Source organism: Entelurus aequoreus, linkage group LG05 (assembly GCF_033978785.1).
Source record: "Entelurus aequoreus isolate RoL-2023_Sb linkage group LG05, RoL_Eaeq_v1.1, whole genome shotgun sequence".
NCBI lineage: Eukaryota > Metazoa > Chordata > Actinopteri > Syngnathiformes > Syngnathidae > Entelurus > Entelurus aequoreus.
Genome location: NC_084735.1, coordinates 44,987,031 through 45,001,866, shown reverse-complemented (window position 1 = coordinate 45,001,866; position 14,836 = coordinate 44,987,031). Strand labels below are relative to the sequence as shown.

The window sequence follows — 14,836 nt, the reverse complement described above, 5'->3', positions numbered from 1 at the left end:
CGGACTTCCCAGTCCAATTGGAATGTACCATTACTGAAGGTCTTTGTGGATTTCCACACATCCTGTTATGAATATGTGTACACATTTCTTGCAAAGAATGGTAAGTGTTTGAGTTTGCTTAATCCCTCAAAAAGCTTTAGGTGGTAGAATAATGTTATTTAAAAAAATATATAAACACCGTTAAAAAAAAAATCTGTAGATTTTAATGCAAAAAACTGGCAGTGTAGTCGAGATAATTTTACCGTAAAATTGACCGAATTGCTGGAAATGAAAAATTGGTACCACTGTTACTTTTACGCTAAAATTCTGGTGAGTGAGCTACCAGTTTTTTACTGTAAAATCTACAATGGTTGTTTTCACAGTGCATTTCTGTAAATTGAAAATTATACCACTTTTATTTTTACAGTCAAATCATGGCAACTAAGCTGCCAGTTTTTTTTCCTGTAAAATCACGGTGAATACATTAAAAATCTCAAGGGGCCTAGATTAGATATGACATTAATTTGCTTTAAGTATGAATGACACAAAGCTAAATAGTCAATTTTTTTTCAGATATTGATTGTTTACATTGTAAGGGTTTTAGAGTCATCATTGTAAAATATGTATCAAGGTGGCCCCCACATCCTTCAATATTTCTGTACCCGGTCCTAGCTGGAAAAGCTTTGAACACCCCTGTCTTAGAGGTTAAGTTAATTTAATTTTAATTCTGTATTGTGCCAGATCACATCACTTACACTGTCCTTTGATCAAACAAATCATTGCAAGGACTGATGACAGTGCAAGAACACATATGTCTTTTTATAAAGCATTCTAATTTGTAATATATGGCAAGTACGAGGTGGCTAACAATTTAGATGTTGGAGTCGCCCTATTGCGCCTATAAAGTGCTCTTAAAACCAGCAACGTTTTATATACATGCTGTAAGTATATATGTAATGTAGTAACAGGCACATTCCTAATAACATGAAATACTTATGTATTTTGGTTATTTTAAGCATACGGTGGCACACAGATGCAACACAAAGTTTGCTATTTCCTTGAACAACAACAATTAGGTCTTGGGTCTGAGTGGAAAGTCAAAGTTTACCAACTACTTAGTTTATGGTCACAACCTTCTACTATACAATTGAGAAGCATGACTTATAATCTAGAATGAACTTGCACCTACTTAGAGGCGATGCAGCAGCTCACCGGCACAGTACAGTATGTTCATAGCTGTATAAGCTAGTTACATCTCTGCTAAAAGTAGGTCCTCTGCGTAAGGTCTTGCAATAACAATATCGCTAATACTTGGTTAATATGCAGGTTACAATGCTTAATTTGAGTATTATTGCCTATTTTTGGATGTTTTTTTAAAAGTCTTTATGAACGCAAAAGATGACTCCACTTAGCTGCGTTGATAGTCGCATCATAATTGCCGTATATTACAAGTAAGAATGCATAAAAAAAATTTTTTTAAAGACGTGTTCTTGTCTTACATAGGGATTGTGAATGATAGGCGAAATTCCCCAAGAAGTGCAGTTCCCCTTTAATTATCTTTTTCCACATTCCGTCCTCTTTTGCAGCCTTCATGTTTCCTAGGCAGCCATCCCCGACTGGCTACCACAACACATACCAGCTGTACACCATGGAGAACACGAGGCAAACCATCCTCAATGATTACATCACCTCCCAGCAGATGCAGGTCATCCCCCGACCTGATTTGGCCCGTGGCCTGTCACCGCGGGAACAACCTGTTGCTATTTCTTACCCAACTGGAGCTAGAGGTAGGGTTCCCAACCTGTTGGCCCTCTCTTACCAGCTTGTAGGAGAGGCCCTGGTTTTGAAAGGCTCTAGTTTTCCATCTGTGTGGTTGTGAAGTAGTACCTACCTTTTGCAGATGCCCAGAAGCAAATGACCTACACACACTTTGCTGATTGGTTTTTAATGGGGCTGCAGTTAATTTGCAATTTATCTGCAATTTGCAGTTACTAATTGATCATTTAACTCAAATATCAATTTGCTGAGTGGTTGCCTAATACAGGTTCACCACTATTCAACTCTTCGCATCTCTACTGACCTACCAATCTATATCTAAAGACATAACCGATAAAGGAGATGGGTGTATATGGTGTTTACACAATCAGAAATAAATGAATCAGTTTTTTATTGTTTACCATTGGCCCTTTGCTTCTGTCTGTAAAAGGGATTATTGATCTAGCCCAGATGCCTCCAACTATCCTGTTGCCTCATCCTGGGGGAACAGGTTCTCCCACTTTGGAACGCATCGCCTACCTCCCTGGAGCTCAGCCCCCTTTCCTTACTAGGGCTTTCAACCCAACTTCCATATCGCCAGGTGAGGATTCCCTCCCTAATGCCGCACTAGCTGTGTTCCCTTAACTTCCCCGCCACAGTCTTGTGTTGCTTCACACCTTATGAGTGCAGACCCGCACTGGTCTCGGAACAGTCCAAATCTGGTTTTTAAAATCTGACCCAGGCCTGTTTTATATGTGGTCATGAATGCAATATGTACAGTATCCAATGCGACTGCAATCTGAACTCTCATGTCAGGTTCACCCGATGTAAATGTCACAATTATTCTCCAAATTTGACGTTTGCGAAAAGGAAATGGCGGAGGGAGGAGCAGAAAACATTCATTGATGAAAATAAATTGTTTTAGAACTTGCGTCAATGTCCCATCGACTTTTCACCCACGTGCTACCCAAAACAGACCTTGCAGCAAGTGTACTACAAACGGCCAAAGCCTAAATTCTTGCGCTCTTCCTTCTTAAAGTGAAGCTATGATGATTTTAATCTACATTTGAAACACTTTCTTGTGGTCCATATAATATGTATTGGATATGCTTTGGTGTAAATGTTGTGCAAGTTTTGCCCCACACTCACATTTATAACACGTTTTTTCAGTATGCCTGCAAGATATTTGTTTCTGGAGGCGTTTCCAGATTGCAAGTGAAACCACGCTTCACCCTATCCACAAGTATCATATTTAAGGCTGTCAAACGATTAATATTAAATCACGAATAATCGCATTTTTCATAGTTAACTCAAAATGTATTGTTATTAAGTGCAAATAAATATAGTTTTTCAACATTAATAAATGTACCATCAAGAGATAATTTTCAAGTTTTTAATACCATGACTGGATAATTAGTTTGCTTTGATGAAATGTGTTTTAAACATTGTTTTTTTAAAACAGCTCAACACAAAAAGGACATGAACATGCTTTTAATATTGCAGTGCGTGGTGTCTTGCCAGATTTAGCATTTTGTATTAATACATAATTTGTATTCTGGCTGTGGAAGCCCTTGCAGTCAGTGAAGGAGCTACACTAAGTTTAGATACCAGTTTCATGAATTAAAAATTCAAAGTGTGGATTGTAACGATAGTAAAATAGTTTGATTGTCAAAGATGTTTGGTAATGTACTCTGTGATATTTATATCTGAATAAATGATTTTGATATTCTGTACATTACATGTTGTACAAGTTAATGGTTTTCATATTCTTATATGATAATGTCTTAACTAGAGGTGGGGGAAATAATCCATTTTTAGATGCATCGCAATTCGGACATGGAGGGTTATCGAATCGATTAGTAAACGTCGATAATCAATTTTTTATTGTTAATAAAGTAATGCAGACAGTTTTAAAATTTGGTTGACTGCAGCAAGCCACCTCACTGAGGGAGCCGACCAACTCCTTTACTATCTGGCACTTATGGTCCACTTTTGCACACATTTTCATGAATTTAATAAATGTGGGAATTAATTTAACTGTTTCTTATTCCAAATGATTTCTTTAATGTTGCAAGTGATAAACACGTATTTAGTGAAACAAAAAGAAATGTAATACTGCATCAATAATCGATTTTTTATTGAATCGTAGCTCCTGAATCGTAATCGAATCGTGAGGTAACCAAAGATTCCCACCTCTAGTTTTAACCCTCTCTATTAATATATTGTAAGATTCAGTCTGTTAACATTCTGTAACTGAGTATCAACCAGAACATGTTATAAAATAATTTACACAATATTTCAGACAGTTAGAAAAATTGCCCCATATTCCTTAGCTGATGTACTAGCATTTATTTAGGTGCAAATATCACAGATTACTTTACTAAACATCTTTGACAAAGCATGATCGTAATGTGAGACAATTAAGACATTTTTGTTTTGTTAATGTAGTTAAACCAGATGCACATCACTTTTATTTTGAAGCCGGAAAAGTGTGATTGGTTTTAAAAAGATGTCTCGACATTTTTTTAAGACAGACCTGACTTTTTGCAATAAAAAAGTCCCCTTTCGACTTCCTGCTACCATCTTTAATTTCGGTTGAGCTTTTATGCCATCTTACTGAAGCAGTCACAGTAACAATCTACATTTTAGGTTATCAATGCACCTTATCCGTAATCCAAACACGGAAGTAAAGCTCCTCATCTCTAAGCGCCAATTTGCATCAGCAGGTGTTAGCTCCAATGATGTAGTCTCGGGTCGTTAAAAGATAAAATGGTCTTTTCTTGTTGGGAGAACTACTCGCTATAGTGAACATAGCATATGTTTGCTTACATCTGGTGTTTCCATGCATCTCAGCCAAGAGGTTTCCCTCAGCTAAACACAAAGAAAAGAGGGCAATGTACCATTTAGTCCTTGCACACATTTGATATATGGATCTGGTTTACTATGTTTTCATGGATTTACAACAACAGTTGTTTTGTTGTTGTTGTTTTTTACAATTGTGCTTTTGTTTTTACTTACTCTGCATGGGAATAACCCTCTTTATATTTGTATTGAATCCAGGTGCATGTGAGAATCCCATTGCAAGAGTACACTTATATGAGCAGCACCTCACACATTTTATTGTCAATTTGTTTAAAAAAGTGCTACAATCTTGATTCCTGCAGGAAAGTCAATGTGTGTGATGTCTGTCATTGTTGACCTCAGGCCACCCTGCCCACCTTGCTGCTGCTGCTGCTGCCGCCGCTAATGTGGAGAGGGAAAGGGAACGTGACCATGAACAGCAGGAGAAGGAGAGAGAAAAGGAAAGGGAGCGTGATCGGGAGATGCGGGACCGGGAAATGCGGGACCGGGAAATGCGGGACCGGGAGATGCGGGACCGGGAGATGCGGGACCGGGAGATGCGGGACCGGGAGATGCGAGACCGGGAGATGCGAGACCGGGAGATGCGGGACCGAGAGCGAACGACTGATTACATGCGTGGAAGTGAGTTGTTGCTGATTATGCTGCAGGGGAGTTGCTGACATAAAATAACACTCATTTTTTCCTGTTAAAAGTTGTACCTCTTTTCAAGACATGAACAGATTAGAGACAGAATATCAACAAAAAAAATCAGAAAAAAAAAAAGGAAAATAAATATTCAATCAATCAGCGTGAGTTGTGGAACCCACAGATTGGTTATGGGCACACAAATTAGTTATCTCCCTTCAGCGGGTACCTTGATGAGGAAGAGTCCACTGTTGTATGATAATTTGAACTTGGAAGAAAGACAATCATTGTTGTACCACCCATGTAAGATCCCCCACCCTGTAAGTTAAGGATGCATTTTGACGGTTTCAGTTAACGCGAACCTCTTTAAAAAAAATCCTCATTCTCGTGGACCAGAAAGGTTCCGATTAGGTTAGCTTGTAGTACATTGTTTCCTATCAGAGGAATTCAGAGGGCGGACATCCCACCTCACTTCTGACTGTCTTAATATTATAAAATGATTTAACTTGTAACACATCACAGTGTATCCCCCAGAAAATTTGTTAGTTAAGGTGGTGTCTCTCCAGGGGGAAAGGGGCGACGCCCGGGACAGGCGGACGGACGGGGAAGGGGCTGGGTCATCCTGGGGGGCAATAGACTACAGACTGTGGTGAAGAAGCCTACAATTTTTGGTTGTGTTTTCCGCTCCGTATGCTGAATGGCAATATACGATATATATCTCGATATTTAGTCCGTAAAGTAAACACAAAACAGTCCTAGTTACCTGAGATACTAAGTATGTCATTATTTTGACTTAGTAAATATTGACTTACTAAAAGACAAAATAATGACTACCGTATTTTTCGGAGTATAAGTCGCTCCGGAGTATAAGTCGCTCCGGAGTATAAGTCACACCGGCCGAAAATGCATAATAAAGGAAGAAAAAAAACATATATAAGTTGCACTGGTGTATAAGTCGCATTTTTTGGGGAAATGTATTTGATAAAACCCAACACCAAGAATAGACATTTAATAGGCAATTTAAAATAAATAAAGAATAGTGAACAACAGGCTGAATAAGTGTACGTTATATGACGCATAAATAACCTACTGAGAACGTGCCTGGTATGTTAACGTAACATATTATGGTAAGAGTCATTCAAATAACTACAACATATAGAACATGCTATACGTTTACCAAACAATCTGTCACTCCTAATCGCTAAATCCGATTAAATCTTATACGTCTAGTCTCTTACGTGAATGAGCTAAATAATATTTTTTGATATTTTACGGTAATGTGTTAATAATTTCACACACAAGTCGCTCCTGAGTATAAGTCCCACCCCCGGCCAAACTATGAAAAAAACTGCGACTTTTAGTCCGAAAAATACGGTAAGTCAAATTAATGACTTACTGTAAATAAGCGTTTGCAATAAGCATTTGAAAAAAAGAGTTAAAAGTGGGGCCACATGCTGACATATGCTCAACTCATCATGCTTAATTTATTACAGCATTTGGGAAGCCTGTAGTTGATTTTTATTATGTAAATGTTATATTTTTATCAACATGTTATAGCAGGGACCCTGCCATTCAAAACTAGGCTGCTACATTACTAATGATTAATGTAACTATAGCTGAAAAAAATAGTACAATAGCAATAGGAGAGACTATTCATCCCTGAACACCATGGAGTTCATGTAGGCTTTATGATGCAGTTACATTATTATATGAATTATCAGAGACAAAAACTCTTCATTTAATATAATGTCCTTTTTTGCTGCTTCAACACAGAAAAAGGTAAAGTGAAATAACTTAGTTGTTAACTGTAGGTCAATAATGCTTGTCTTTCTCTCAGACAGACAGGGCTTTGCTGTCCGTAACACACGCACGCACGCACACACACACCGCAAAATGAGCTAACGTTAAGCTAAATGCTAATTAGCCTTCACCTCAAGGACTGCGAGCGAGCTGAGCTGCCGCTTATATTTATAGAACATCAATGGGCTCATAGTGATGTTACTAGTAGTTGACTTGGAGGTGTTTATTATAATTTGGGGAGAGTCCGCTGCATTATGCTCACCTGCTAAACACCTTTCTGCTAACCCGCACCGTCTCTCCTCTCTGCCTGCCTGTGCCGTGAGCACTGACTCCATGCGCTCTGACTGCTCATTGCTGATTGGCTGTTACATGCGCTCTGAATACGCACTGCTGATTGGCTGTTACCGCTGTGCGTGTAACCAATCAGATAGTTGTGTGGGTGGGACAATGCTGGGTGCTGCAGAGACGTACTGACAGAGGCAGAGGCAGTACGAAGCGTAGCAGCTTGTTAAGACTTTCGTTTAGCACCAAATGATAATATAAATACATTTAATAAAGTCAAATACAAATAAGGCAACAAGAGAAGTATTCTACACTTCTCTTTTGTAAAGTAAATCTGAACAGCCGATATGGGCATCTACATCAACTATATGATTTGCCTGAGAAGCTGGACAGGACAAAAAAAAAAAAAAAAAGAATTTAGTTTAGGCAGTGGCTCTTTGTTATTAAGGCGGCTGCCTTAACAAGAAAGCGCTGCAGAAACCCTGCATCAATTACTTCCAGCTGCAATCCTCCTCACTGGTGATTGGATGAGTAAAGGAAATGTTTGAAAAAAATAAAGTTTAACAGATTCCAGGGTATCCGCAGGATATTAAAAAGTCCAAATTACAACCATTAAAATTTAAAGGCCTACTGAAACCCATTACTACCAACCACGCAGTCTGATAGTTTATATATCAATGATGAAATCTTAACATTGCAACACATGCCGTGTTGCGTCACTTCCTGTCAATGAGAAAGGACGCAAAAGAGAAAGGCTCCGCTCTCGCTACCGGAGTTTTTTGTTAAATCTGAAGATTTTGACCACTGATTTGCGATCACAGCCACAGGAGAGTACTCTGGCATCTTCAATCTGATTTTGGTCAGTTGAGAGGCACTGGTACGCTGAAAGAAGGCGAGTTGAGAGAGCCGTTAGACTCAAGCCAAAGGCGCCTTCCCGCAGTTCAAAGCGGTTGCCTAGCAACCAAAAGCTACGGCGAGTTTACAGCTGTTTTAAAGTGATCCCGACGTCGCAGAGTGATATAAGTTGACAGGCTGACACCTCAAATTGATCTCTGAACGGCGCAAGATACGAAATTGTTGGAAAAAAACAAGTTAAAGTGCCGCAAGTCGCTAAAGAAGCAACTGCCGTTAAGACACAAGCAAGAGGCAGTGACGTCAGTGACTGCCGCGATGCGAAAAGGTAAAGGAAAGATTGAAATCCCGAAACCTTCGGGGTCAGCTGTTACAGAACACAACTGGGAACAAGATTTGAGGTTGGACACAGGACATGATGGGAATCAAGAAGTGATAATACAAATACTTGAAGAAATGAAAGAAGAAATGAAAGAAGAAATTAAAGAAATGAAAAAAGAAATGAAAGAAGAAATGAAAGAATTGAAAGAAATGAAAGAAGAAATGAAAGAATTGAAAGAATATCTGAGAAAAGTAACAACAGAACACCAACAAGATGTGAAAAGTCTGCAGGAAAATATAGAAAATCTGCAATCTCAGAACAACAGAAGAAATAATGAAGCCACTGAAATGAGCAAACAAATGAAGATCCTTCAAGAAGACAACAACATGCTGAGGAATATCATAGATGAAATGGATCAGGACAAACGAATGAATGATATCATCGTGACTGGGCACCGAATTAAACCAAGATCCTATGCGAAAGCTGTGAATAATGAAGGTGAACCAGATGAAATGGATATGATCTCAGCAGAACAGCAAGTGGTCAACTTTCTGCAATCAAAGGAAATTGAAATTGACATTAATACCATCGAAACATGCATCCCACTGAACGGAAGAAACAACAACGCCACTCCAGTCGTGCTCGTGAAACTCGTAAACAGAAAATCTAAAATGGAATTGCTGAGACAGGGAAAGAAGCTGAAGGGAACAAATGTGTACATGAATGAGCATCTCACAAAACGCAATGCTGGAATCGCCAAGAAAGCACGCGACTTGAGAAGGCAGGGAAAAATCCAGGGAACTTGGAGCACCAACTGTAAAATCTACATCAAGCTGAATGGAGGTCCAGAAGCAAGAGTAATTGTTGTCCATGACATCAAGGACCTGGACAATTTTTAAAGTTTACACAGCTACCAAAACAACGATGATAATGGACTCTGACAGAAAACAAACACCCAAATTCAACATCGACACTACTATGTTCCAAGGGACGACTAAACAAGAGGACCTACATTCAGGATTGCATTCACCTACACTTATTGAGATTATTGAAACAACATAAAAGATTTTTGAACAAGAAAATATGGAACTAAAAAATTTCTGCAACAAAGATTACAAAAAACAGGATTTGGAAAATGATATAGATCCAGATCAGTAATAATTGTTTTTATTATACAGATGATCAATATAATAGCAACATTACATGCGATAACAAATTGTCAATTATTCATTTTAATAGCAGAAGCTTGTATGCAAACTACAACAACATTAAGAACTTTTTGGAACACATCAACGAACCATTCAAAGTGATTGCTGTTACAGAAACATGGATTGATGATAAAAAAGGAATAGATTTTGATCTGGAGGGATATGAACTAAACTACATCAACAGAACCAACAAAAATGGAGGAGGAGTAGCTGTGTACGTGATGAAGACTATAATGATACCATAGAGCGAAATCCCAACTCCATGTTCCTCAGTAATGTGACACAGGAGAAAATAGTTATAATCGTGAAAAAATGTAAATCTAAGACTTCAACTGATTGTAATGGAATTGATATGGATACGATAAAAAAGGTTATAGAAGAGATCTCAGGATCATTAATGTATATTAGTAACCTATCATTTCAAACAGGTACATTCCCAAACAAAATGAAAATAGCTAAAGTTGCACCAATTTATAAGACTGGAGATAAACATCAATTTACAAATTATAGACCTGTTTCTTTACTTCCACAATTTTCTAAAATCATTGAAAAAATGTTTAATAACAGATTAGAGAGTTTCATAAATAAAAATAGAATACTCGAAGAGAACCAATACAATACAATACAGAGCTAATGTCTCAACTTCAATGGCTTTAATTGAAATTACAGAAGAAATTACCAATGCAATAGACAGTAAAAAATGTGCAGCAGCAGTTTTTATGGATCTAACTAAAGCATTTGACACAATTAATCACAATATTTTAATCAAAAAACTAGAACGATATGGCATCAGAGGGTTAGTCTTAAACTGGATAAGAAGTTATCTAACGAACAGGAAACAATACGTGAAGCTAGGCGAACACATTTCTACAACGCTAAATATATCCTGTGGTGTACCTCAGGGATCAATATTAGGACCTAAATTATTCAATCTCTATATAAATGACATTTGTAAAGTTACAAAAGATTTAAAGTTAGTATTATTTGCGGATGATACAACAGCGTTTTGTTCAGGAGAGAACACACAGGAGATAATACAAATAATAACTGAAGAAATTTACAAATTAAAAACATGGTTTGACAAAAACAGACTATCGTTGAATCTTAGTAAAACTAAAATAATGCTATTTGATAATAGTAGAAGAGAAAGTCAAACACAAATACAAATAGACGGAATAGAAATTGAAAGAGTAAATGAAACCAAATTTCTAGGTATAATGATTGATGATAAATTGAACTGGAAATCTCACGTAAAAAATATACAACATAAAGTAGCAAGAAACACGTCAATAATGAATAAAGCAAAACATGTTCTAGACCAAAAATCACTTCATAGTCTATACTGCTCACTAGTGTTACCATATCTGAGCTACTGTGTAGAAATATGGGGAAATAATTACAAAAGTACACTTCATTCATTAACGGTGTTACAAAAAAGATCAGTTAGAATAATACATAATGTTGGATATAGAGAACATACAAATCCTTTATTTATTGAATCAAAGATACTGAAATTCCACGACATAGTGAATTTGCAAACAGCTAAAATTATGCACAAAGCAAACTATAACCTGCTACCCAAGAATATACAACAATTCTTCTCAAAAAAAGAGGAGAAATATAATCTTAGAGAAAAATGTAATTTAAAACATTTGTACGCACGTACAACACTTAAGACCTTCAGTATATCAGTATGTGGAATTAAATTATGGAATGGATTAAGCAAAGCAATCAAACAATGTACTAATATGATCCACTTCAAGAAACTCTTCAAACTTAAAGTGTTTACAAAGTACAAAGAAGAAGAACCATGACAAACATTTTCAATTTATTTCATCCATTCATTCATTCATTCTTAAAGTAATCTTACTTATCTCATCATATGAAATATGACTTTCTTCACCAATTATTATTATTAAATTCTTACTATTATTTATTTATTTATTTTTATTGTGATTACATATGGAGTTTATTGTGAATAAATTGAGAACAGGAAGTGAATAAAAAAAGTTTCAGCAACTGTTATGTAAAGAAAAGGGGTAGGATTAAATAAGCTCTGCTTCTTCCTACTCCTTTTCGAACATGTTGAAAAGAGAAACTGGAAATTGTGATGTATCATGTTGTATGCTTGCATGTTCGAAATAAACTCAAACTCAACTCAACTCATGCCAATACGGCCGGGTGAACTTATAAAGTGCAATTTTAAATTTTCCGCTAAACTTCCGGTTGAAAACGTCTATGTATGATAACGTATGCGCGTGACGTCAATCGTTGAAACGGAAGTATTCGGACACATTGTATCCAATACATAAAGCTCGGTTTTCATCGCAAAATTCCACAGTATTCTGGACATCTGTGTTGGTGAATCTTTTGCCATTTGTTTAATGAACAATGAAGACTGCAAAGAAGAAAGCTTTAGGTGGGATCGGTGTATTAGCGGCTGGCTGCAGCAACACAACCAGGAGGACTTTGACTTGGATAGCAGACGCGCTATCTGACGCTAGCCGCCGGCCGCATCTATGATTGGGTGAAGTCCTTCGTCGCTCCGTCGATGGCTGGAACGCAGGTGAGCGCGGGTGTTGATGAGCAGATGAGGGCTAGCTGGCGTAGGTGGATAGCTAATGTTTTTAGCATAGCTCTGTGAGGTCCCGTTGCTAAGTTAGCTTCAATGGTGTCGTTAGCAACAGCATTGTTAAGCTTCGCCAGGCTGGAAAGCATTAACCGTGTAGTTACATGTCCATGGTTTAATAGTATTGTTGATTTTCTGTCTATCCTTCCAGTCAGGGGTTTATTTCTTTTGTTTCTATCTGCAGTTAAGCCCGATGCTATCACGTTAGGTCCGTAGCTAAAGTGCTTCGCCGATGTATTGTCGTGGAGATAAAAGTCACTGTGAATGTCCATTTCGTGTTCTCGACTCTCATTTTCAAGAGGATATAATATCCGAGGTGGTTTAAAATACAAATCCATGATCCACAATAGAAAAAGGAGAGAGTGTGGAATCCAATGAGCCAGCTTGTACCTAAGTTACGGTCAGAGCGAAAAAAGATGCGTCCTGCACTGCACTCTAGTCCTTCACTCTCACGTTCCTCATCCACGAATCTTTCATCCTGGCTCAAATTAATGGGGTAATTGTCGCTTTCTCGGTCCGACAATGGGGAAATGTGAGGAGCCTTTCAACCTGTGACGTCACGCTACTTCCGGTACAGGCAAGGCTTTTTTTATCAGCGACCAAAAGTTACGAACTTTATCGTCGATGTTCTCTACTAAATCCTTTCAGCAAAAATATGGCAATATCGCAAAATGATCAAGTATGACACATAAAATGGATCTGCTATCCCCGTTTAAATAAAAACATTTCATTTCAGTAGGCCTTTAATCCCTTATTTTTTTTGCATTCTATTAAAATCTCATAGAAATTATTGAATAGGACTATGAAATGTCTAAAAAAAATTATTCCGTTATGTCGTGTCAGGTCCAGTATGTGGAGCCATGCTAGAGGGCAGCGTCTGTAAACATTGTGGTAAAAGTGAATGAAACGATAATAAAAAAGTTGAAAATCCGTTTCAAACGATACACTTACCGTAAATACCACAAACAGTTACACAGCTGTACAGGGATTGATTTGTACTCTTTTGTCTGTATGGATGTGTAATGGTTCTTTAATTATTTTTATTATAGTCTTTAAAAAGTCTTCAATTGGACTTGTTGAGACTTGCAGTGACCCTGGATGCTTTTTCCTATAAATAAAAGGATGTTAAAACTAAAACCATGCAATGTTTTGCGGTTCCGGACTATTTTTCTTTAGTGGAAGAGGACACAAAATTGCTCTTTTCTGATCTTGACTTAAGGGAGGCTGGGAAAGGCAAAAAGTTCCAACTCTTTTTTGGGTTGTCTCTCTGCTAAAGGTACTGTTAGGGGTAGTCTCTATTCACTTTGTTCCTGTTCAAGGACAAAAGACACCCTGTACACCCTGTCTTTTTATCTTTGCAAATACACACCTATAGTGTCATATTTAGTTTCGATGGTGATAAGAGGTGCCAGGAATGAGACCAAGCGAAGAGTGGACGTATGTATGTGTGTGTGTCCAAAACACACGCTTAGGCTAACTTCCAGTTTTATTGGACAACGCCCAGACAATTCCGCCAAGGAGGGGCTGCAAAGAAGATAAAAGCATGTGAGCAAAGGGATAATCGAGAGAGAATGAGCCAGACTTTATAGGGCACGGTAGAAAATGGATGGATGGGTCTTTTCTCTAGTGTTCATATTGCTACTGTTTGTAATTACTCCATTTGTACAATATATTGTTAATCTTAAACTGTAGTCCCCTCGCCTTACTCAGACAAATCATTACAACAAAAGGACTTCAGCCAGTGAAAAGGGAGGTCCGAACTGTAGACTTTACTGCGTTGAGGGTCTGATGAAAGAGGTAATTTACATCTTGGATGAAAACCCCTTGGCCATTGCATTAGCCATAGCCAGAACACTGAAGATGGGTTGTGCATGGGTCTTCGAGTGACATTGACCCAATACACATGACCAAGACTTCAAATTAGTGTTTTTATGATCCTGCAGAGGCTTTGTTAGTCTCCATACCTTAATTCCACAGATGATCTGAAATTTCGAGTTGCCAAGCGACAGCCTGTCAACATTCAGGATTTAAAGAAAGTCTCTAAAGAGGTGTGAACCTAAATCTCTTCTTAGATATGCAACTCTGGTGACCCCAACTACAAGAAACCCTACCTTCTGCTTGCCAATTATTGTTTTCATCAACTACGTTTTGCATGGGGGATCGAATATTTTTTGTTTTTTTCTTGACCGTTGTTGATATTTTCTCATAAAAACATGTGGACTGATTGAAGTCTTTGTTAGGGGGTAAACTTGGAAAATCAGCAGGGATCAAATAATTATATGCCCCTCTGTTATATCTTTGTGGCGATCAGGTGGAGCAGAGCAACCAGGCCGACCAGGAAGCAGAGGATATTTGCACTCTTCTTCACCCTCACTCAGGACGCAGGAAGTGGTTGTTCAGCAGAGACCAAGCATCTTTCAGGGCAAAAGTGTTATAACTTCTCTGATGTAAGTCTTAATAGCTTCATCTATTGGCACCTTTATGCACCCTGACTAGTTGCTTGCACAATTCATGTGACCACCT

The 14,836-nt window shown here is 37.9% G+C and overlaps 1 protein-coding gene across 5 annotated transcripts in view; it reads left to right on the top strand.

The window, feature by feature from the left end:
- The window catches only part of ncor1 (nuclear receptor corepressor 1), a 168,967-nt gene that overhangs the window by 138,975 nt on the left and 15,156 nt on the right, over positions 1 to 14,836 (top strand). For 3 of the 5 annotated variants that reach the window (XM_062048206.1, XM_062048203.1, XM_062048202.1), the window contains 4 exons: positions 1,566 to 1,766; positions 2,186 to 2,335; positions 4,939 to 5,217; positions 14,625 to 14,760. In XM_062048206.1, coding sequence (XP_061904190.1) covers positions 1,566 to 1,766; positions 2,186 to 2,335; positions 4,939 to 5,217; positions 14,625 to 14,760 — 766 coding nt within the window. The remainder of the gene's footprint in view (positions 1 to 1,565; positions 1,767 to 2,185; positions 2,336 to 4,938; positions 5,218 to 14,624; positions 14,761 to 14,836) is intronic. The other 2 variants (XM_062048204.1, XM_062048205.1) reach the window with 2 other exon arrangements.